This window comes from Akebia trifoliata, chromosome 8, assembly GCF_017979445.1.
Source record: "Akebia trifoliata isolate Shusen 1 chromosome 8, ASM1797944v1, whole genome shotgun sequence".
NCBI classification, from domain to species: domain Eukaryota; kingdom Viridiplantae; phylum Streptophyta; class Magnoliopsida; order Ranunculales; family Lardizabalaceae; genus Akebia; species Akebia trifoliata.
This window is the reverse complement of record NC_141382.1, coordinates 31,828,983-31,851,693: the sequence shown is the minus strand read 5'-3', so window position 1 is coordinate 31,851,693 and position 22,711 is coordinate 31,828,983. Positions and strand designations below refer to the sequence as shown.

At 36.8% G+C, this 22,711-nt stretch overlaps 1 protein-coding gene across 2 annotated transcripts in view; it reads right to left on the bottom strand.

The window, feature by feature from the left end:
* LOC147396526 (protease Do-like 10, mitochondrial) overlaps positions 1 to 20,754 on the bottom strand; it is a 38,318-nt gene extending 17,564 nt beyond the window's left edge. The window contains exons 1-3 of one of the 2 annotated variants that reach the window (XR_015180753.1): positions 20,260 to 20,754; positions 17,884 to 18,129; positions 10,063 to 10,258 (exon numbers count right to left, since the gene is read on the bottom strand). Coding sequence is in view for 1 of the 2 variants with exons in the window: in XM_086451259.1 (XP_086307385.1) it covers positions 10,063 to 10,258; positions 17,884 to 18,129; positions 20,260 to 20,638 (821 nt within the window). In the remaining variant the exon portion in view is untranslated. The remainder of the gene's footprint in view (positions 1 to 10,062; positions 10,259 to 17,883; positions 18,130 to 20,259) is intronic. The other variant, XM_086451259.1, reaches the window with a different exon arrangement.
* Between the last annotated feature and the right edge of the window lie 1,957 nt (positions 20,755 to 22,711).

Below are 22,711 nucleotides of genomic sequence, written 5' to 3'. Positions count from 1 at the left end.
ATTTTAAATAGTCAATCACCTTTCTCTTTAATTTATCTTCAAGTTCATCATTTTGTTGTTACTCTTATAATCTTTGGTTGTGTTTGCTTTATTTACTCATTTGAGCCTACGTTGGATAAACTTTCCCCAAAATCCATCAAATTATTCAAATGTCTTTATGGGTTACTTTCGTACACGAAAACGGTGTAGGTGTTATTGTCTTATCACTCAAGGCTACTATGTAAGTGGTGATGTGACATTCTTTGAGTTTGTTGGATATATCGATATTTTGTATGTGTCATAAGGGCATATGTGTAATTTTATTTGTTTTCTAGTTATACATATATCACAGTTCATAGTGAGAGAGTCAAGTTCGATTCCTCCCATTTTCTCCATTATTTTCTTCTCTAAACCCTAATATGATCTTCTACATGGTATCAGAGCTTCTCTGGTGATCAGATTTTGATTTTCTCTCTGCTTCCGCATATTTTTCTTCTTTTCTCTCTTGGTATAAACCAGATTTTTCTTATCTGATTTGTACCTATTATCCACGCGGTGATTAAAATCCTCTGTTTGGAGGATTTTATCTTTGTGGTTGGAAGATATCACTAATGTGATCATAGATCAAGGGATTTTCGTTAGTCATTAATGGTAAGTTGTGGTGCAGCGATTAGGTTTCAGATTGTATTTCTAGCCTTTAAGGTACCTTGCTACTTCATCTTGAAAGATATTGGAGATCTGTGATTTATCTAGAAAGGATTTTGTAACCTTGCAATTTTATCTGGAGGAGTTTTAGAACCTTACGACTAATAGAAGGCCAAGGGTAAGAAATCTCATCTAACCAAGATGAAGTCTGATTCTCTTGATGAAAAAGTCATTGAGGTATGGGAACAAAAAGATACTCGGATTGTACTTAGTTGTGGAACAATATGGAGCCACAAATAAGTATAAACTTTATGTTTTTGGATACTGCGAAGGAGATAGGGGAATGAGTGAGGCACATGTATTTGGGATCCAACAATATAACAAGAATTTATGAGATCACTTAGTAGTATTTCTCCTTACAGCAAGATGATAAAACTCTGGATCAGACCTTCACTTCATTGATGTGTAAGCGTGAATAACTAAATCAATATTGACCTATATCTAGTGATATCCTTCAAATGCAGAAACAAAAAAAGGATATGGATGTTTTCGTCTTCTTTCATCCCTCCGATCAGATTATGATGCAGTCAAATCTTAGACTTTAGGAAGACCTGATCTTCCTTCCTTGACAGATGTTTTCTCAATGCTAAAGAGAACACCCTATCAGATAGTAGCCAACCTACAAGTGATCGCTCTACTTTAGCTACATTTGGAGATTGTGGTGAACATGGTTATAAAGGTAGTCGTGGGGGGCGTGGTGGTGGTCATGGAGGTAGAGGTAGTAGTAGAGATTCAAGGAAAGCCCATGAAACCCGAAAGTGTACCCATTGTGGTAAGGATGGGCACACTATTGACTTTTGTTGGGATCTTTATGGGAGACTAGTTACCCCTCAAGCATTATTATCTTCAGCTCAATTTGTTGTGCAGCCTATTATTTCATATTATCAAAGTATAGAGAAGGAATTCGCTGTCCTTTCTCGAGAGGAGTATGACAAGCTAATCTCTAACTCATTAGCTACTGCTACTTTAGTCGAAACAGGTAAGGTATCCACTTGGCTTATTATCATTTACGAGCCCTTGGATCATTGATTTGATGCATCAAATCATATAACAGGTAATTCTCACCTATTATCATCTCTTTCTCCATCTTGTCAAAACATTAAATTAGCCAATAGATCATTTTCAAAAGTTGTTGGATTTGGAACTTCACAACCCAAACCCAGTCTTTCTTTGTCATCAACATTTTATGTTCCTACATTTCCACTTAGTCTTCTTTCTGTGAGTCAACTTAAAAAAAAATTGAATTGTTAAATGTCATTTTTTTCTTCTCACTATGTGTTTCAAGATCTAAAAACGAAGAAGATGGTTGGTAGTGAGCATGAAATAGATGGTCCGTACCTTCTCGACAATGCTCCAGTTCCAATAACTCTTCATTCATCTTCTAGGACCTTTCAGTGGCATTGTTGACTTGGTCATCCTTGTCCTTAAGTTTTACAGTGTCTAGTTCCTGCTTTAAATAACGACTTCACACTTAATTGTGAAACGTGTCAGTTTAGCAAACACCATCGAGTGTCTTTTCCACTTAGTGCGAGTCGTAGAGAGTCCAGTCCTTTTTGTTTAGTGCATTTTGATGTATGGCCCCACACTTATTTAAGTTTTAAATATTTTGTTATTTTTGTGGATTATTATTCAAGAATGACTTGGTTATTTTTAATAAAGGATCGTTCTGAGTTATTAATATATTTCAACAGTTTCATATGGAAATTTGAACCCAATTTTGTACTTCTTTATGTATTTTATATTTTGATAATGCAAAATAATTTTTTCTTGGTTGTTATATTACTTATTTGCAGTCTCACGATATCATTCATCAATCATCTTGTGTTCATACCCCTTAACAAAATAAGGTACCTAAATGTAAAAACTGCCTCCTTCTTAAGGTTGCTCATGCCTTAATGTTTCAAATAAAGGTTCTCAAATATTATTGGAGTGAAGTTGTGCTTACTACTTGTCATCTCATCAACCGTATGCCTAATAATGTCCTTGATGGTACTCTCCACATCAAATCTTATCTCCTGATCGCCCTATTTTTCATCTTCATGTTTTTGGGTGTCTGTTTTGTTTATCATTTGGGTCCTGATCGTGACAAGTTAGATCCCAAGAGTTTGAAATGTGTGTTTCTTGGGTATTCTCGTACCCAAAAGGGTTAGCAGTGTTATAGTCTCACATTACACAAACACTTTGCTTGTGTTGATGCTACATTTTTCGAATCTACACAATGTTTTTCTACTAGGTCATATGTTGATGCTATATTAGAAAGTATTCATTTACCTGTTCTTATTCATGTTCCTATTTTTGAACTCAATCATACTCCCTAACTTATCACAGAAGTCCACTACTACACCACCAACACCAACTTCTTTGACGTCTGAAGACCCATCTCCACCTCCTGTACTAGTACCTCCTTCTACTTAGGTAATGGATGTTGTTCCATCTTCGAGTGAATTACCTATCGCTATTCGCAAAGGTACCCGTTCTTGTATTACTAGACATCCTATCTCTAATTTTATTTCTTATGTCTCGTTGTCTACTTCAATGTCTTCTTTTATCTCCACCGTCTCTTCTGTTTCTATTCCTAAGAATCTCCTAGATATCACTTTTCAAAAAAAAAAAAAGAATCTCCAAGATGTCTTATCTCACCCATGATAGAGGACAAATATGGTTGATGAGATAGATGCTCTACATCATAATGATACTTGATCTCTGGTTTATCTTCCTCCTCAGAAGCATGTTGTTTGGTTGTAGGTGGATCTAAATTGTTAAATTTCATAATGATGGCACAGTTGATAGATTTATAGATTGAAAGTTAGGTTAGTTGCTAAGGGATACACACAGACTTATGGAATTGACTATGCTGAAACTCTCTCTAGTTACAAAAATTACTTCAGTTAGAGTATTGATTGCATTAGTTGTTAGGTTGACTGACTGGCCCTTGTATCAATTAGATGTTAAAAATGCCTTTCTAAATGATGATTTACATGAGAGTATATATAGAGCAACCACTTGAATTCGTTGCTCAAGGGGAGACTAGGAAAGTGTATAAGCTTTGGAAAACATTCTATGGTTTTTAAAACAATCTCCACGGGCATGGTTTGGTAAGTTCAATGATGCAATTCTTGTATTTGGGATGATGGGTGTTAACTAAATCATTCAATTTTCCATCAAAAATTGAAAACGGGTATGTGTTGCTGATGGTCTATGTTGATGATATTATTTTGACTAGTAGTGATGCTGATGGGATACAAAGGTTGAAATCTTATCTTCAACAACAATTTCATACCAAGAACTTAGGAAAATTGAGGTATTTTCTTAGTATTGGGGTGGCTTTTTTCAAATCGTGGTATTCATCTCTCTTAGAGGAAGTATGTGCTAGATTTGTTAGAAAAGACAGGGTTACTTGGATCCAAACCAGTAAGTACCCCCATGAATAGGAAGTTGAAACTTACAGTTGAACAGGGAGATGTGTTTGATGATCGCAGATACAAGAGGTTAGTTGGAAAGTTGAATTACCTCACCATTACAAGACCATATATCTCACATCATGTTAACATTGTGAATCAGTTTATGGAAGCACCTAGGATGCGACACTGGGTAGTTGTTCAGCGTATTATGAGGTACCTAAAGGGATCTCCAGGATGTGGTTTATTATACAAGCCTAATGGACATACTTGGATTGAAAGATATACAAATGCAGATTGGGCTGGTTCTTCCTTAGACAGGAGGTCTACGACAAGTTATTGTACCTTCATAAGAGGTAATCTTATATCAAGGAAAAGCAATAAGCAAATAGTAGTGGCCAGATCAAGTACAGAAGTTGAATATAAAGCCATGTCTCATACTTCTTGTGAACTTATTTGGTTGAGTCATTTTCTCCAAGAAATTGGTCTCACAGTAGAAACACCTATAAGTCTTTTATATGATAATCAGGCAGTCATGCATATAGCTTCCAATCCAGTGTTTTACGAGTGGAAGAAACATATCAAGGTGGACTATCATTTTATTCGTGAGAAGCTTTTGAGTGGTGAAATTGTCACAACGTATGTTAAGTTTGAAGATCAACTTATTAATCTGTTTACTAAATCGTTGGGAAGTGATAGGGTTACTTTTTATATAACATAACATGCCGAGATTATATGATATATATTCTCCAACTTGAGGGGGAATGTTAGATATATCGATATTTTATATATGTACCATAAGGGCTTATGTGTAATTTCATTTATTTTCTAATTTTATATATACCATGGTTCATAGTGAGAAAGTCAAGTTTGACTCCTCCCATTTTCTCCATTATGCTCTTCTCTAAATCCTAATCTAATCTTCGACAGAGTTTACATCTTATTTTTCTTTTATTGCTACCCAATTCATTTGATTGAATTTTGTGTCTTCTCGTCAGAGGGAGTTATCTCTTACAATTTCCTTATCTCTTGTGCTTTCAATTCTTCCTGTAAGTGACCTTTCCACTGTGCCTCTTCAAGTATATCAACGCACTCGTTTCCGAGCACCAACATCTTCTTTACTATCCCCAGATCCATCATAAGTTACTCTTGAGATTCCTTCACATCCATCAGCATCTACTTCTACCTCTAGTGATCTTTCTATTGCCTTAAGGAAAGGTACTCGATCTTGCACTAAGCACCCAATTGCTAATTTTGGGTCTTTTCATCGGATGTCACCTTCACTTCGTTAGTTAGCACTTTCCTTGTCTGCTATTTATGTTTTTACTTCTTATACGTAGGCATTATCCTCCTCTAGGTGAAAACTAGCCATGGATTAGGAGATTGCAACACTTCATCATAATCATACTTGGGATCTATCTCCACTTCCACCTGGGAAGCAGATTGTGGTGTGTAGATAGGTATATATAGTCAAGTATCTTCCTGATGGAGCTGTTGAGAGGTTGAAGGCTTGCCTTGTAGCTAAGGATTACGCACAGACTTATGGGGTTGATTATAGTGAGACTTTCTCTCTAATGGTTTTATTAGATTTCTTATTTTTGTTGCAATGTGTTATGTTTAGCCCCTGTATTAATTGGATAATAAAAATGCCTTTTTACATGGAGAGTTACATAAGGTATATATGGAGCAACCACCTGGATATGTTGCCTCTGGTAAAACTAGACTAGTGTGTCACGTACGAAAGACAATCTATGGTTGAAACAGTCGTCTAGAACTCGGTTTGATAAATTTAACTCAGTTGTTCTCGCCTATGGATTTGCCAGGTCCATAATCACCAAATCGGGGTTTAGAAATAAGTTGGTAAAGGAAAAAAGACAAAAAAATGAAAAAAAAAAAAAATCGAAATAGTGTTAGGACAATGTAATTTTTTCTACCAAGTGGTGTTATCATTTATATCATCAAATCCTATGTTAAACTATAAGAATAAATGTGCTGCCATTATAAAGTGGACGATTAAATTACATTTTTTTGTTTAAAGCGTGACTTTTTCAAAAAGTCGCGATTTATTCGTGATTAAATCGCAACTTTCATTTAAATCGTGATTTATTCGAGATTTAATCACTTGTCTTTAAAATCGCGATTTAATCACAACTTTTTGAAAAAAGTCATTGACTTTGGTGACTATGGCTAAATCTACTTCTGATCATTCAAGGTTTGTGAGGCACACCTCTGGTGGAATTATTGTGTTGATAGTTTGAGGATGATATCATTACTGGAAATGATCCTAGTGGTATCTCAGATTTGAAAACTCATCTAGCTAAACGGTTTCACACTAAAGATTTTGGTCTTCTTTGCTACTTCTTGGGTATTGAAGTAGCTCGTTCTAAAGAAGGTATTAATTTGTCTCAGAGGAAGTATGTTCTGGATTTATTATCTGAGATTGGTACTTTAGGTTCTAAACCAACTGATACTCCCATGGGCTATGGATCCCACTACTAAGCTTGATGCTAAACAAGGGGAGATTTATCTTTGATGCAAAGCTTTACCATAAGTTAGTTGGCAAGCTAATCTACCTGACTGTCACTCGCTTAGATATTACCTTTGTTGTGGGAATAGTTAACCAATTTATGCATGCTTTGCGAAGACTCATTAGGATTCTATGTTTAGGATATTGAGGTATCTAAAGGGTTCACTTAGCAAAAGATTGTTACACTGACATTCACCTCTTATATCCATTACTAGCTTCTCAGATATTGATTGGGTGGGAAGCCAAACTGATCATAAATCTACTTTGGGTATTGTACCTTTGAGGGAGGTAATTTGGTGAATTGGTGGAGTAAAAAATAGAAAGTTGTAGCTCATTCTAGTGTTGAAGCAAAAAACAGGAAGATGGCACATACCGCATATGAGATGCTTCAGGTTCAAAGTCTTCTAAAAGAGATGGGGATTGAAGCTCATACTCCTATGCCTATGTATTGTGATAACTGGGTTACTAGTTATATAACAAGTAATCTAGTATTCCACGAAAGAACCAAGCACATTGAGATTGATTGTCACTTTATTCGTGATATGCTAATGGCTAAGAAGATATCTACTCCCTATATTAGGTCAGAAAATTTGATATAGTGATAGGCATACTTTTGAAGACAAGGAGCTTTCAATTAAAGATCTCTTAATGTCCATTTTGGGGTAATTATTTTTTGGGGGGAAAGTTTACAAAGGGTTTAAAGGGACCTTCTTGAGGATTTTGTTGTTAGGTGGGATTTGGTTTGTAATTTAGAGGGCCTAGGGGTTTTCCTCGTCTCTTTTTGATAAGTTTGTATTTTGGGGTCATCTTGTCCCCTCTATTTTTTTATATAAAAAAAACTTGAACTTCAGAAAATCAGTTCAGAGATGTTCTCACAAAACCATTGTCTAGGTGTTCCTTTTTTAGTTTTTGCACCAAGTTGGACATGTCAGATTTATATGCTCCAGCTTGAGGGGGAGTGTTAAGAGTTATTTAATATTGTGTGGGCCCAATACTTAAGCCCACACGACCAACCACATGTTTTTAATATAAAAGAGAGGTCGAACCCTATTAAGAATGACCTACTCATCTCTTCTCTAGTTTCCTCCTCTCCTTAACCCTAAGCTTCTAACATATGTTTGTGTAAGAGTTTGGGACTCACTATTTGGTATGACTAATTATAATATCTCTTATGCGGAGAGGCAACTAAATTTGGATAAATAAAATGTAAGAAACCGTATTAAGTTAAAACCTAGTTACCAAAAAGTGCTAGGACTAGGCTCTATGTTGGGTGCAAGAGCATCATCAAAAACTATAGATTAAACTATTTTACAATAGGAAGAAGAGCGGAAGTGAATTTCCAAAGAGGGGGCAGCAAGCAAGGTAGAATATTCGTACTACCAAGAGTCAAAATATCACAAATAACACTACTCATGGGGGGAATTGTTTGTATACGCATACACCAGGTAAGCTCATAACCATTTCAGTTTTACCACTCCAATTAGAGGGAACCCCTTGTAATCAATTGAAGGGAGAGGGAAAATTCACTCCCTTGACACTTCTGTTTCAAATTTGAGGGATGAAATACATCCATGAGTCCATCTCAGTGAGGCATAACTCATATTTTCATTGCTTGCCATGCAACAAAAACACTCAGCTTACCAAGAATTTATCGTCTCAGATGTTTTGTTGGTACCCATGTGTCTGACACACAACAACACAAATTAACCAAGAAATCATTAATTTATAAAAGCACTTCATTTTCATTTTACTTTTATATTCTTGGTATGATTTTAATCTATATCAACTTATCCAAAAACAAAGTTTCATCCTGTATTATATACTTATTTCTCGAACATATGAGACTAATTGTACAAAAAAGTTGGCTGAGTTGAAGTTCTTAGAAATTCCAGCAGAGTCCAGTAACGAACTGGCCAGAGTTGAATGGAACTGAAGACTTGATGTGCCTAAAAGTTAAAGCCTTGAAAAACGAGAGATTGATTTTGACCTTGGTTCTGCGGTATGGCTGACTATGTCAATTATTGAAGGATCAGTGCCCCTGTGTGAACACTTCGTAGCTGTGTCCAACATCGCTGCATGGGTACATGTCTTCGTTACAAAGATCATGAAGCAAAACCTGGCTGATAAGCTTGCAATTTTTTGCATCAGCTAGGATTCCATGATGATATGGCACTAGACCTCTTGTTTAGATGCTTGGATCATCAAGATCAAGTTGGCTTTTTAAACTTCATCTGTTACATGCAATTCTCATTTTGTTTCATAAATTTTTTCTTCTACTTGATATTTATATTTCTTAGGGGACAAAAAAACATTGTGTCAGAAAATAGATCAATTAAACTGACTTATCGGAAATAAAAGATAATCAGAGATGGTCGACTTCTATATAAAATTGTCTTGTATGTAGAAATAGTAACAAGGCCCAATAATTACATTACTTTTACATCCCACTGTTCAAAGCTAATTTTGAAACAATGGTACATAACATATGCAACATGTGCAACACGTGCAAACTGCAATTTTTATATTTATATTTACTTATATAAGAACAGATTCAGTAAGAACAAAATGATTGGAGAAGTTATTCACTACGGCTTTTCAGCCTACTCCTTTCTAGTGTAGTTCCGTCAGGGCCGAAGAGAAAGTGTAGTCAGTTAAGCGGCTACTAGCTAACTACGGCTTAACTGACGTCACTACTGATATCAGGTGGAGTTCCGTCATGTTCTGGCCGTATCTTGCTACTGGCGCGCTACTTTCAGCCTACTTATTGATAGTGTAGTTCCGTCAGGGCCGAAGCACGTCAGGTTATTTTGTTATGGGGGGAAGGGGTTGTTGAACTAAAAATAGTGTTCAAACAAAAAGTTATATCAAAGCAAACAAGAAGACTCTTTAGAGGAAATTTTTAGGGTTTGGCACACAACTAATCCGGTAGATGAAAGAATATGTATAGACTATAGAATGCGTCCGCTTGCGATCTTCAAGGGACTTAGGAACAGAATGTAGAGTATTTGACAGCAATGAAATAGATTTCCTTTTCTTTTCTTTGGTATGTCACCTCAACATTCCTTTGTTGTTTTCAGCATTGGCCTTGTTGTAAAATGAAATTTATATTATATACTAAAATAAAATAAACGGGAAAATTAATTAACAGACCCTGGTATAGGGACATCTTTCCAAATGCACTCTGACTTTTGGGGCAGTATCTTAACAACCCAGTCAGTAAAAAAATCTTTCTTAACGCCCCCTTACGCCGATAAAACATAAAACTCAAATCCGAGATCAACGGTTTGAATGGTTCATCTCTTAGGTTCAAACTATGGTGGTTGAAGTTTTTGAGTGTTGATACCACAACTTCGGTTCGAAATCAACCTTCACCTACTAAGTCCTAACCACTAACCTGCTTGATTGTCAAAAAAAAAAAAAAAAAACTGAAACTCAACTCACTTTAAAACTCACCCAATATTCTCCGCACCTGAAAGGTTTTGAAAAGCTACTCCGGCAACCTTGTTTCCCATGATTGCAGGGCCACCACTGTTCCCTGGGTTAATAGCAGCATCGATCTGTATAGCCATGAGTTGAGTTGCACCATGGACATATTGTGTTGGTTCAACTCTGGAAACGACACCTTTAGTGACAGATATATTGTCTCCACCTGCAACCAGTGAGGGTATCTTGTCATCTAGAAGGAGAAATAATTAATCATTATAGTAGGAAAGCATTTCCCCTTACACCATTTCTCCCTGCCACATGTTTCAAAGAATTCTGTGAAAGTTCATATGGCAGAACTTCGTGAATCCTAATATACAGCTGAACCCAAACAGATTTGTCTTCCAAATTGCAGAATAAACCAAATGCCTCCAATTCTTTAACCGTTTCCAATATAAAAATCTGAACTATAAAAAATAATTCCTTATTTAACAGCAATTGACTTAAAGAATTCCAAATATTATTGGGTCTGAACAAGGGGCGTTCGTAAAAGGTAGACAGATATTGGATGGGATACTCTTTGCAAACAAGTGCATGGACTCAAGACAAAAGGAGGGTAAACCAGGATTGGTGTGCAAATTAGACCTCCAAAAAGCTTAAGATCACGTCAATTGGACATTTCTTAAGACATCTTGGAGTGGATGGGTTTCGAGGGAAGGTAGATTGAATGGATAATGTTAAGGGTGACTTCACCTTCCTACTCGATTCTTATAAATGGAAGCCCAGCGGGCCATTTCGAGAGCTCACGGGGGTTGAGGCAAGGGGATCCATTGTCTCCTTGTCTATTTGTATTGGTGACAGAAGTATTAGGGAGGATGGTTAAAAGGGCAAGGAGTATTGGTGAGTTGTCGGGCTTTCAAGTGGAAAATGGTGGCTTTTAAATGGGGAAGAGGGGAGAGAATTCGTTTTTGGGAGGACAGCTAGTGTGGTAATTCATTACTCTCTACACAATTCCCAAGGCTATATGCGTTCTCTCTAAAAAATGGGAAAGTGATTGCCGAATTTCTGAACAACTCTACGAACGAGCGTGCTTGGGATTTTGGCTTTAAAAGGAATTTAAATGATTTGGAAATTCAAGAGTTGGCAGTATTGATATTCAAGCTTGACCAATCCTTATTGGAGAGGGCGAAGCATGATAAAAGGGTATGGATTTGTACAAAGAATGGAAATTTTTTGGAAAGTTCATTTTGCGAGTCGATTTCACAACAAGGAGTTCATTCTTTCCCAGTGGGCCATTTGGGGTCACAAAGTTCCTTAAAAGGTATATTTCTTTATTTGGTTGGCAGCATTGGGTAAAATTCTCTCATTTGATAATCTTATGATTAGGGGATTTGTGGGTCCAAATGTTTGTTTTTTGTGCTTAAAAAGTGGGGAATCGATTTCTTAGTAGTTGATTCATTGCCCTATGGGGGCGAAGGGTATGGATTTATTTCTTGTACCTGTTCAAATGTTCTAGGGTGTTTCCTAACTCAGTTTTATTTATTTTTCAAATTTGGAACCAAAATCCTTTCGTGGGTAAGAAAAGGTACTTATGGTCTATTACCCCCTTTGTTGTGTGTTAGGAGGTTTTGGCAAGAAAGGAACAGAAGAGTTTTCAATAGGAAGGTGACGATATTTCAAGATGTTATCATGGAGGTGTTGGGCCTCATGTGTTTTTTGGAGCAAATTGGAGGCGAATTTTAAACGGGTGTTCTTTGATGATTTCGTATTTAGATGGGATGATATGTGTGATAATTAGTTGTTTTTTAATTTTTATCTTAAGTGTTTTTTATTTTGCAATGTTTGCTAATGTTATACCATGGCTAGTTATCCCAACTAGTCGTTTTTATTACAATTGATCTGCTTATTAAAAATAATTGAGTTAAAGATTTATCAATTTTAAATTGTGTCCAAGTAGATAAAAATGACAACTATAAAAGAAAACACCAAACATGATGTAATCCAGATCAGAGGTCCCTCAATTCCAATATTTTGCATGCCCTGCCTAAACGCACCACGGAAAAGGAAGCAAGTTAAGGTTTTTTGTCTGTATTATTTTAGAAATAACTGTCTTTCACATAAATTGATGATGGAATACTTTTGGCCATCCTATGTTCCAGGGCTAAGTGGTGATGATGATGATGATTTTTTTTTTCTTTTGTGGGGTGGGGGGGACTATGATCTTTGTAGTGCATTAGCCATTAGCCTTAGGCATGATTCAAAGTATCATTTTGTGTCCCCAAGGGGTATGGAAGGCAAGATGGAGAAGTTAATGAGAGATTTTCTTTAGAATGACAAAAGGAGCAATAGAAAGTACCATATGGTCAAGTGGAAAATTATTTGTTCTCTCAAGAGAAATGGGGGTTTGGGGATTAGAGTTCTAAAAAGAACCATTTGGGCCCTCTTGGCCAAAAGGACTTTGACGGTTTGGGGAGGAAAGAGAGAGCTTGTGGAGAAAGGTAATCACGTCCAAATGGGGAGAAGGCTAAAGGTGCATATGGGAGAATGGGGAGGAGGCTAAAGGTGCATATGGGTGTAGTGTTTGGAAAGGAATCTTAATAGTGTTGCATGAGTTCAATAAAGAAATAAGATTTAAGGTTGGGAAAGGGGACAAGGTTCGTTTTTTAGAAGATAGATGGTGTAGAGAGAAGAGTAATAGAAAGAGAATCGTACAACCCCAATGAAGGCTGGAAATTGTATATATAATAATAATAATAATAATAATAATAATAATAATAATAATAATAATAAGAGTGAAAAGACATAAATGCCCTTATAAAGGGAAAAAAACAAAAAAACTAAACATAAAGATATAAAACCTAATCATAACATATTCCAATACTCCCCCTCAAGCTAGAGCAAATATATCAACTAAGCCCAACTTGCCAAGATGAGAGTTAGTAACAGAAGGACTAACAGACTTCATAAGCATGTTAACAAGCTGATTTGAAAAAGATATGAATATTGTCTGAATGACACCAGATCAAACTTTCTCCCTAAGAAAGTGAACATCAACATTTATATGCTTGGTTCTTTCATAAAGGACAGAGTCAGAAGCAAGAATAATAGGAGACTTATTGTCACAAAACAAAATAGAAGAACCAGAGACAGGAAATCCAAGCTCTATCAGCAAAGATCGAAGTCAAATGAGTTCACATATACCAAGGGCCTAACCCGATACTCAGTTTCAGTAGAAGAACCGAAAACCACACTCTATTTCTTATTTTCCCACGAGATCAGGTTAACACCATAGAAAGTACAGAAACCAGAGGTAGATTTCTTATCTATAATAGAACCAACATAATCAGCATCAATGAATCATGACAAATGAGGTTGAACAGTGGATGAATAAAAGAGCTCAAGACCTGGACACGACTTCAAGTAACGAAGAATACGATAAACAGAATCAAGATGAGAAGTACGCAAAGCATGCATAAACTGACTAATCACACTAACCGCAAAAATCAAATCTGATCTAGTGTAAATCAGATAAATCAGACGGCTTACGAGTCTCAAGTAGGAGGAATGATCAAATAATAGATCATCAGATTTGGCATGAAGGCGATGATTCTAATCCATAGGAAAAAAAAGCAGAACGACAAGCAAATATGACAGTATCCTGAAGAAGACCCAATGTATATTTACGCTGAGATAGCAAAATACCACAACGAGAGCGGACTACTTTTATCTTTAAAAAGTACTTGAGAGAACCCAGGTCTTTGACCTCAAAAATACTACCAAATAACATCTTTACCCTCTCAATCCAATGAGCATCATCTCTAGTCAAGATAATATCATCCACATAAACCAGAACAATAATACAGCCATCTGATCTTCGACGAATAAACATGTATGATCTGAATGGCATCTAAAGAACTCCATAGATAAAATGACCTCAGAAAAGCATTGAAACCAAACTCGCGAGGATTGCTTCAGGCCATACAGAAATTTGAGAAGGCGACGTACCTTCCCAGAATACTCCTCCTAAAGATGGAACCTAGGAGGAAGGTCCATATAGATAACCTCAGTCAACTCACCATTCAAAAAGGAATTATTCACATAAAGTTGGTGAAGAGATCATGCGTGACACGCAATTAAAGAGATAAGAAGGCAAACAGTAGAAAGTTTAGCAACAGGAGCAAAAGTAGCACCAAATCCTTTCCTAGAGTACGTAAATCCCTTAACAATAAGGCGGGCCTTGTATTGATCAACTGTATCATCCACAAAATACATGACAGTGAAAACCATTTACAATCAACAGTTCGCTCCCCAGAGAGAATGGGAACAAGCTCCCAAGTATGGTTTTTCTGTAAAGCATTCATCTCAACAGTCATAACAGCAGTCCACTAAGGATCTCGTAAAGCCTCTAAAATAGATTGAAGAACTCGAATAGAATCAGTAGCAGCAAAGTAGGCCTAATAAGAATATGAGAGTTCCTGATAGGAAACAAACTAGGCAATAGGAAACAAACTAGGTAATAGGATGATGAATAACTTACCCCCGCTTACTTTTGCGAAGTGCAATAAGAGAGTAAGATACAGAAGGAATAGGAGCATGGGTAGGAGAGAATATACCTGAGTCCAAGGAGGGGGTTGACAAGGTTAGAGAGGGGCGAGGGCGACGAAAGTAAACCTGAAACGTTGGTGAAGATGGAGAGAAGACCAGAGAAGGTAGCACTACATGAGAAGGATGCTGCAAAGAAAAACAGTTTTATAAAGAAGAAGTGGTAGGAAGTAGGGAATATTTTCAAAATAGGTTACATCGAGAAAATGTAACACCGATAACCCTTCGACATAGAGGAGTGGCCTAAGAAAACACACCGAACGGCTTTGTCACCTAATTTCGTACGATGAGGGGTCCTGTCCTGAACAAAATAAGTGCACCCAAAGACTATGGGTATAATAGGAAAGAGAGTGACATCAGGACGGAGAACATATAGAGGTACCTAACTCCCTAAGGTGCGACTCAAAATGCGGTTAAGAAGAAAAATCGTGGTGAGGACCGCCATATTCCAATTTAACTTAAGAATATGCATTCCTCAAAGAAGGCAACGGACAATGTTCATAAGGTGGCGATTCTTACATTCCGCCACCCCATTCTACTCAAAACTGTAAGAACAGGTCAACTGGTGAAGCATACCATGCTTATTAAGATGAGATCGAATCCCATCAATGATATATTCCCCTCCGTTGTCGGACCGAAGCACGCATTAAATAGACCCAAATACAACGAGAATAATCATTTATAAATGTAATATAATATTGATGACCAAGAAAAACAGTAATAAGGGAAGGTCCCCACACATCAGAATGAATCAAATCAAACATTGTATTAAATCAATGCATACGAGGAATATATGAAGTACGTGTATGTTTAGAAAACTCACATACATAGCACTGAAACTTATGTTCACTACAAGAATGTTTTTAAAACAAGAAATAAATAACATAAATGCTAGAAATTAGCATGTTCTAAGCGAACATGCCATAAGTCTAAAGACTGAGAAGAAAATGTACGACTCCCAATTTGGCGTAATGCAAAGTTAGAGAAAACAAAAGAGCAATATGGAAACTATCATTTGTCATAGGTGCGACGTAGGAAAATGTCCTTGAGCAATGGCATTTGTTGCAACTTCATGTATGATAAGCTTTGATCAAGATCCATTAGGTAATTGTTTTAGTTGAGAATGTCCTTTTCCATCAACTACTGTCATTTCAACAAATTGATTGTGCATGCACGCTAGATCATCAAATGTCCAGTCAATTTAAACGACATTGGGTTTCATCATCATTTCAAAATTTAGGGTTGGGGAAAAAAGAAGGAAACTATGACTATTTCGATTATTTCAAATTTGTTGGAGCAGTTTCGTGGTCATTAGGGTGGACACCCTAGAATTGTGCAGCTTTAATTCCAAAATTCAAGCAAAACCACCTCTATAACCCAGACCTTAAGAACCCAAATACCTGGGTGATTAAATACCTAGGTGATTGGGATCATACTTCACGTATCCATGTTCATCTCGAACGGCAAGATCCTGATCGCGATTGTATTACTAACCGACTTTCTCAGGATCCATTTTATCAGAACAACCAAATTTGCTCATCAGATGATCAAATGGACTTTGTCGTCATCTCCAGATCGGCCCAAAACCTCAAATTACGTAATTGCATATCCAAAAGGCTACATTTTCCCCTCTATCAAAAACACAATGCATCCATGCAACACCGAACCATTTGAATAACATATTCATGTGATCGACAAATCTTACTCTCCCAACAGTCAAAAACCTCTATATATCAAGTAGCGTCTTTAGATTCCATCAATTGATCCTCCATCATAGCCCTGAGTACAAATTACCCACCTGATATGCTGATCCCTGTACCTACGAACCTAATTTTTCCTCTTGTTCATTGCACCCATGCAATGGAAATCAGATCCAGGTATGCCAATATATAAAGAATGTTCATACGATCTAACTGCATTCCAGTTCTGACAAACTCAAGCAATAATCCCTTTTTTGAGAGACTAGAATTTTAGGTGGAAAGCTAAAATGTGAATTTGACCAGGATCTAACTATCAAATTGACCCGCATATGGAAAAAATCATACTCCTCCCATCAACAACCTTGAAGTACATGAGTACAATCATAATCAAAGCATGCCTAGAGGGCCGAATTTGGAGGGTGTATGATTTGAGGTATGTGTGTACATTGAAGTATAACCCAAAAGTAAATAACACAAAAGTTACATTGCTATGGCTCGTTTTTAGACCCACAGGAGCTAGGAATTAGAATTCCACCTCCCCAACCTTCTATAAATTAAAGCCCCCTTTTTAATTCAAAAGACACAATCACAGTCAATCCTCTCCAAGTTTGATTAATTTTTAGAGACCCATAAGATTTTTAAGAAATTACCAAAAAAAATCCTAATTTTTTTCAAACCCCCAACCCGTGGAAAATTCCTAAATATTTACTCAAGTTTTAAAAGAGTACTAAAATACCCTTTTAACCCCTTGAAGCCCCCAAGTACAGAAGTTCTACTGAAATCCAGATTTCTAAAGATCCTAAAGCCCTGAAGTATCAAAGTGCAAGGGCCAATGTTGTAATCGTATCATATTGTCTTTAATCATGTGTGAAGCTTTTCAACTGCCCCTTTTCTTTTTCATTCTTCATTTTCTATTTTGGATAAGCAAGGGTGGCGGTGGGTTTTGATCACAGGCTTGTAGTATTACCACACACAAATTTACCAACTTACCACTATATATATAGATATATATATATATTTCCTCCAGTTTTCAATATTTTCTTTTATTTTTTTCCTCCATTTCATCCATTATGTCAATGCTAGTTGCTATTTATAGCATAAAGTATGAAATGGAAGGAAATCATTTACCTATTTTTTTGGGATCTTGGTACAATTATCAATATATTATTTCTGGTTAAAAAGAATCACAAGAACCAACCAATCTGATTCAGTTCCAAACCATTTTGATTTCTTACATAATTTACCATCAAATATTAGTCACAACTCAAAGCCACTATGTGATTCTTGTTTTATCTCCCACAGCAACAATAGGTGTCTTTGATTCTACTAAACTCAACCATAAAGAAATGACTAAATAATAGCAAAGCCTTGATGATCAAACAACTTCATTTCCTGGAACCAAAAAATAAAATGTACCTTCTAAATGAAGCATGGCCTGCTCTAAATAGAAAAGGAACCGAAAAGAATAAATAAAAGAGAGAGGAAAAAAGGGAAATCCCATTGCTTGAAAATAACTTTGAATTCATTCATCCAAGGTTAGATTCCAAACCTTGAGGGTATCCAACAACAGCTACTGCTTCCTGCAAAAATGGAATGGCACCAAGCTCCAAAAAGTTCATTCCCTTCCAAAACTCTTCACTTTCAACAATGAGAATAGCCAAATCACATTCATGTCCAACAGCTAGAATTTCTGCTCTATACTTGGTAGGAGAACCATGCTTTCTCACAAGAACAAATGTATGATCAGCTACTACATGAGCATTTGTAAGAATCCTTCTCCCAGCAAGAACAAATCCTGCATAATCATTGTAAAGGCATTGAGTTTAAATAAGACAGCACTAGGATGAGATTGTTTTCAAAAAAAGAGGACACACATCAGAGCTACTTCTGATATGAAAAATTCTCCATCGAATGAGGATGCTTGGGTGTGGACCAGGACTCGTATGAAGTCTTTATCACCAAATCATTATATTAGTCTTTGTCTAGTTAGTGTTTCTCCTCCTTGTAGCCACATGGATTTTCATATCCGGACTACTACATTTGGAGTTGCCACCATTCATGAATTCAAATGAGTGTCAATTGAGTTTGAATAGTCACCCTTAAAAGATTTTTCCTTAAAAAACATTTTTAAAAGAAAGTGACGCCAACTTGGTCTTGAACCAAAAGATTGAGGTAAGAAGGCTTGCCTAAAGAAGGGGAAGGTATTAGGCACTCCCCTCCTCTTTTCTATCTTTCGACTGTAACCTTAGACTTTGCCAATTTAGGAATGCCTTCAGAAAAATCCAAAACTTAAAACAGGTCAACTTTTAAGAAAACTTAATCTTAAAAGAGTGTTGTCCCAGCAGGATAATAGGAAAAAAAATCAGCTACTAACCCATGCTAGATGAATAATTTCCTTTTTGATTGTACATGTGAGGCAAGTGTGTGAAATGAGAGTAGAAGTGCAACCTCTTATTGGAGCCACTACCTTCATCCAAGCCTTTTCCGAACGAAGCATGAGGTGGGGTGCGTTTAGAAATGTACAAAATCAAGTAAAATGGGTTCTAAAACCTAAACGTGCCGTCCCTCACCTTTCCGCCTAGACCCTCACATGCATGCAACACGCAAAGAGGAATCGAAGTTATTTAGGTAAGTAGGTGTAAGGAAATCCGGCGGCTCACATCAAAATCATATTCTAATTAAAGATGGGAATTAGATAGAAGAAGGGAGGGAAAATGCAAGTGCAAGCCTTACACTAATCCTCCCACGTGAGTTTACAAACTCTATCCCAATTGAACAAAATCCTCAAAGTAAACCCCTCTCATTTCCTTAAAAATTTACACCAAAAGAACAAAGAGTAAAGAATCGAGTTAATAGTATCTTCCACCGTGCCCTCCTTATCTTCGAAGATTCTCCCAGAGCTCGAACCAAATTCCCTAAACTATAGCAAAAAGAGACAAGCTCCACAAGGTCCGCTTAAAATTGGTGAACGAGTTACCCAACTGGGACCACTGAGCACAGATTTCAATAGGCTTTCTTTGCTTTATCAAAGGTTTTCAGAAATTTGGTAAAATTTCTTTACTTTTTCAAAAAGTCCTTAACTTTGAGAATGAATGGGCTATTTATAGCCATTCCAAGCTTGGGCGCAAGGTATCTGGTTTTTCGAGACCAGACAAGAAAAAATGTTCTTTGTCCAGCTTCTAAAACCGGACAAAGTGTTGCAAATCAAGTTTTCAAGACCAAACAACACACTCATAGTGAAGTCCATATTCCAAAGTCAGGTTAGAGTTGTTGGGTGCTATTTTCTTCATTCCTATAATGGTTGGTGACTATTGGTTGCCTGTAGGAATTGCAGAGGTAGACTTATAGGAAACATTGACCGTGAAACACTGAATGTTTTGGGAATGTATTGGATTGTATTGAAATGTATCTACTGATTCGCTATATATTCTTTCATTGACCAAAACATCCATTCGATTCGACATTTTAAACCTTGGGTCATCAAAAGCATATTTGGTTTGTTGTTTTATTGGTGCAAGAATTTTCGAGAATTTGGGGATTCATTTTTTAAGATTTTTATATTTATGTGGGAATCTGTGATGAGCAAGATGTAGATATTTTTATATTTATACTATTTAAAAATAAAAATAAAAACCTAAATGCATCATGAGAGAGTCTAAAGGATTCAATTTGATGATGAAGTCAGAAAAAAAAAAAAAAAAAAAAGTGCCAAAGAATGAAAAGGTTGACATATTCAACTTTTTTAATATTTATCAATGGGACATTGGAAATAAGTGAATAATTAATATCTAAGTTGCGTTCTTCTGATTTTCGAATTATATAAACAACAGGAAAATTAAAATGTAGAAATATGTGGGGAGGGATTGAAAATAGAAATAGATAAATTGAGAAAAATAAAAGTTAGGGGTGTACGTATTATGATTACCAGAACCCATAGTTTCTCGCTGAGACTTGTTCTGCCATGGAAGGAAATAGTTGGGACTACTTGACACCGTGAATATCTTCACCACTGAGTCCAGAGCCAACTCAATGGCCGCATACGCATTTGTGTATCCAACAATTTCTTCACTATCCGAAAGTGGAAATGAACTATTATTGTTATCCAATAACTTATTGGTATTGGTTACAGAAGAACAAGTACAGTACAAGGAGGTGGTACTAGTACTAGACTTATAGGGAGAGTGAGAGTGAGAGTGAGAATGAGTGAGGGTTTGGTCAGAAATGGGAACAAGAGAATGGATGAGGAGGGGACGACCAAGACACCACATCTTCCGAACTGTACGGATACACGGAGAGAAGAGCATGGTTCGTTCGGAGTCTTCTCACTTCTTGTGGGTCTCTCGAGTCTGAATGAGAGCGAGAGAGCGAGAGAGGGCTTGGCAAATGGCGAAGGACATGAAAACTCTGTTGATCCAACTTAGAACTACAACGAGTCAGCAAGTTCAAACCCTAGTTCACTCGGGCTGGGTTCAATTTGACTAGGGTTGGCCTTAGGAGTTAGGACTGCAAATTCGGGCGGGATGCCCAACCACACTTGACAAACGCCAACCCGTGCGTTTGCCCAACCCAAGGGATGTTGGCGTGGTTGATCAGATTGGTCGGCTCATTCCTCATTAATATTAGATAAATTAAGTAATAATGATGGTTTATTTAAAAATAAGTGGTATGTAGAAAAAATGTAAACTTTACAATTATTTGTCCATGAAAATATGATAATGATTAACTAAAACTTGAAATGTGAATTGTGAATAAGATAAACAGATATTTAAAAATATTTTTTAATTATAACCATATTAGGTTTAAGTCCAGGCAATCCAATTTCTATGCCCGAACCTACCCGATTTATTGCGGCCAAAAAGATATTTGCCCAAACTCAAATCCTAGCTAATTGTGCTCAAACCTAACCCAAAGTCGGGTTGAATCCATCAAGTTCAAGTTTGACCCGTCCTAGTTGGCCTTGTGAAGCCCATTTCTGTCACACTCCGAGATAAGGACACACGTCCTTTTTGATCTAATGGGCCTGATCAAAATATTAGAAGTTAACTCTAGGATCTGAAATTGTCATGGGACGAATAGTATAGCATCCGTCGAGAAAACTATCGAACTCAAAAGAACCACATAATTATCCCCGAAATCAAGTCACCCGAGCCAAAGTAAAAAATCATAGTTCGGAGGTCAGCAAGTCTGATCAACCGAGAGAGCATTTCAGAATGAAGTTTCATTAGTTAGGGTGGGTAAATCTCGGTCATAATGAGACAAAGAATTTATGACAGTCAAAGCTTGATCATGCGTCAAATCTTCACATTAAATGTGATATCCACAAGTAGTTATCAGAATAATAATGACAGTAACATTCTCTGACTTACCAACCCTACAAACAGTGAAATCAAATCAACTAAATAATTAATACGTTGAGACACTACTTGTCGACGTTGAATGCTAGCATTTATGAGGCATAAGGCACAACAACCAAGGGCAGAAGCAGCAGCACTCGTCCATCTCAGACCCCACGTGGCAAGAACTATAAAACCTTATCTCAAAGATTGAAGGAGGGTTAAGAAAAATCAATTCCTCACACACCTGAAACAAATAATCACTCTTCAACCCACTATTCATCATCTTCCCCATCTCAGACCTCCACCATTTCTTTTATTTTTCATATATTTTATTAACTTAATCTTTAGAAAAACTTTGGTGAGCCTCACCCTTCTTCTTTCAACCTTCAAGGATAAGAAATCTACCTTATCAACGACGTCCATATAGAAAGGTCAGGAGATCAAAAGTCTCGAGAGTAGAGTCAGAGGATCGTAGATTAATTAACTTTTTCAAGAATCCCACACATCTCGAGGTGTGGAAGCCCTAAAAAGCCTCCACACTTTTGACGTTGTTCGTGGGAAGGTGATACCACACAGTCTTCATACTCAACTTAAGGAACCACAGTACAACCTAATAGAGTAAGGAGATCAAATAACCTACTTGCAACGGGAGAATACCAACCTAAGGGCACATTTAGAAGCTTTAGCAAGCGACCAGCTACAAGAACAACAGACAGTGTATCCAACCACAAGAACACCAGCAACAAAAACACAGTACCAAGCATGGGCAACAGATTTAGGGCCTAGGGAACTTTTCCCCTCAATAAGCCACGTAGATGAAGCAGTAGCACAAAGAATATCGGATATGGTATATACCCCAGAACTTTTATCAAGCTTGGTCAAGCCGAATTACTCCCTTATGAAACTCGAGGAGAAAGGCCTTCATCATTATGATATTTCAATCATACCTGAAGCTACATCGGGAGATATCAATGAGGTTATGATGAAACAACTTGATGATGAGTATAGTAAGGCACGTTAGGTGGTGTTGAGAGACTAATC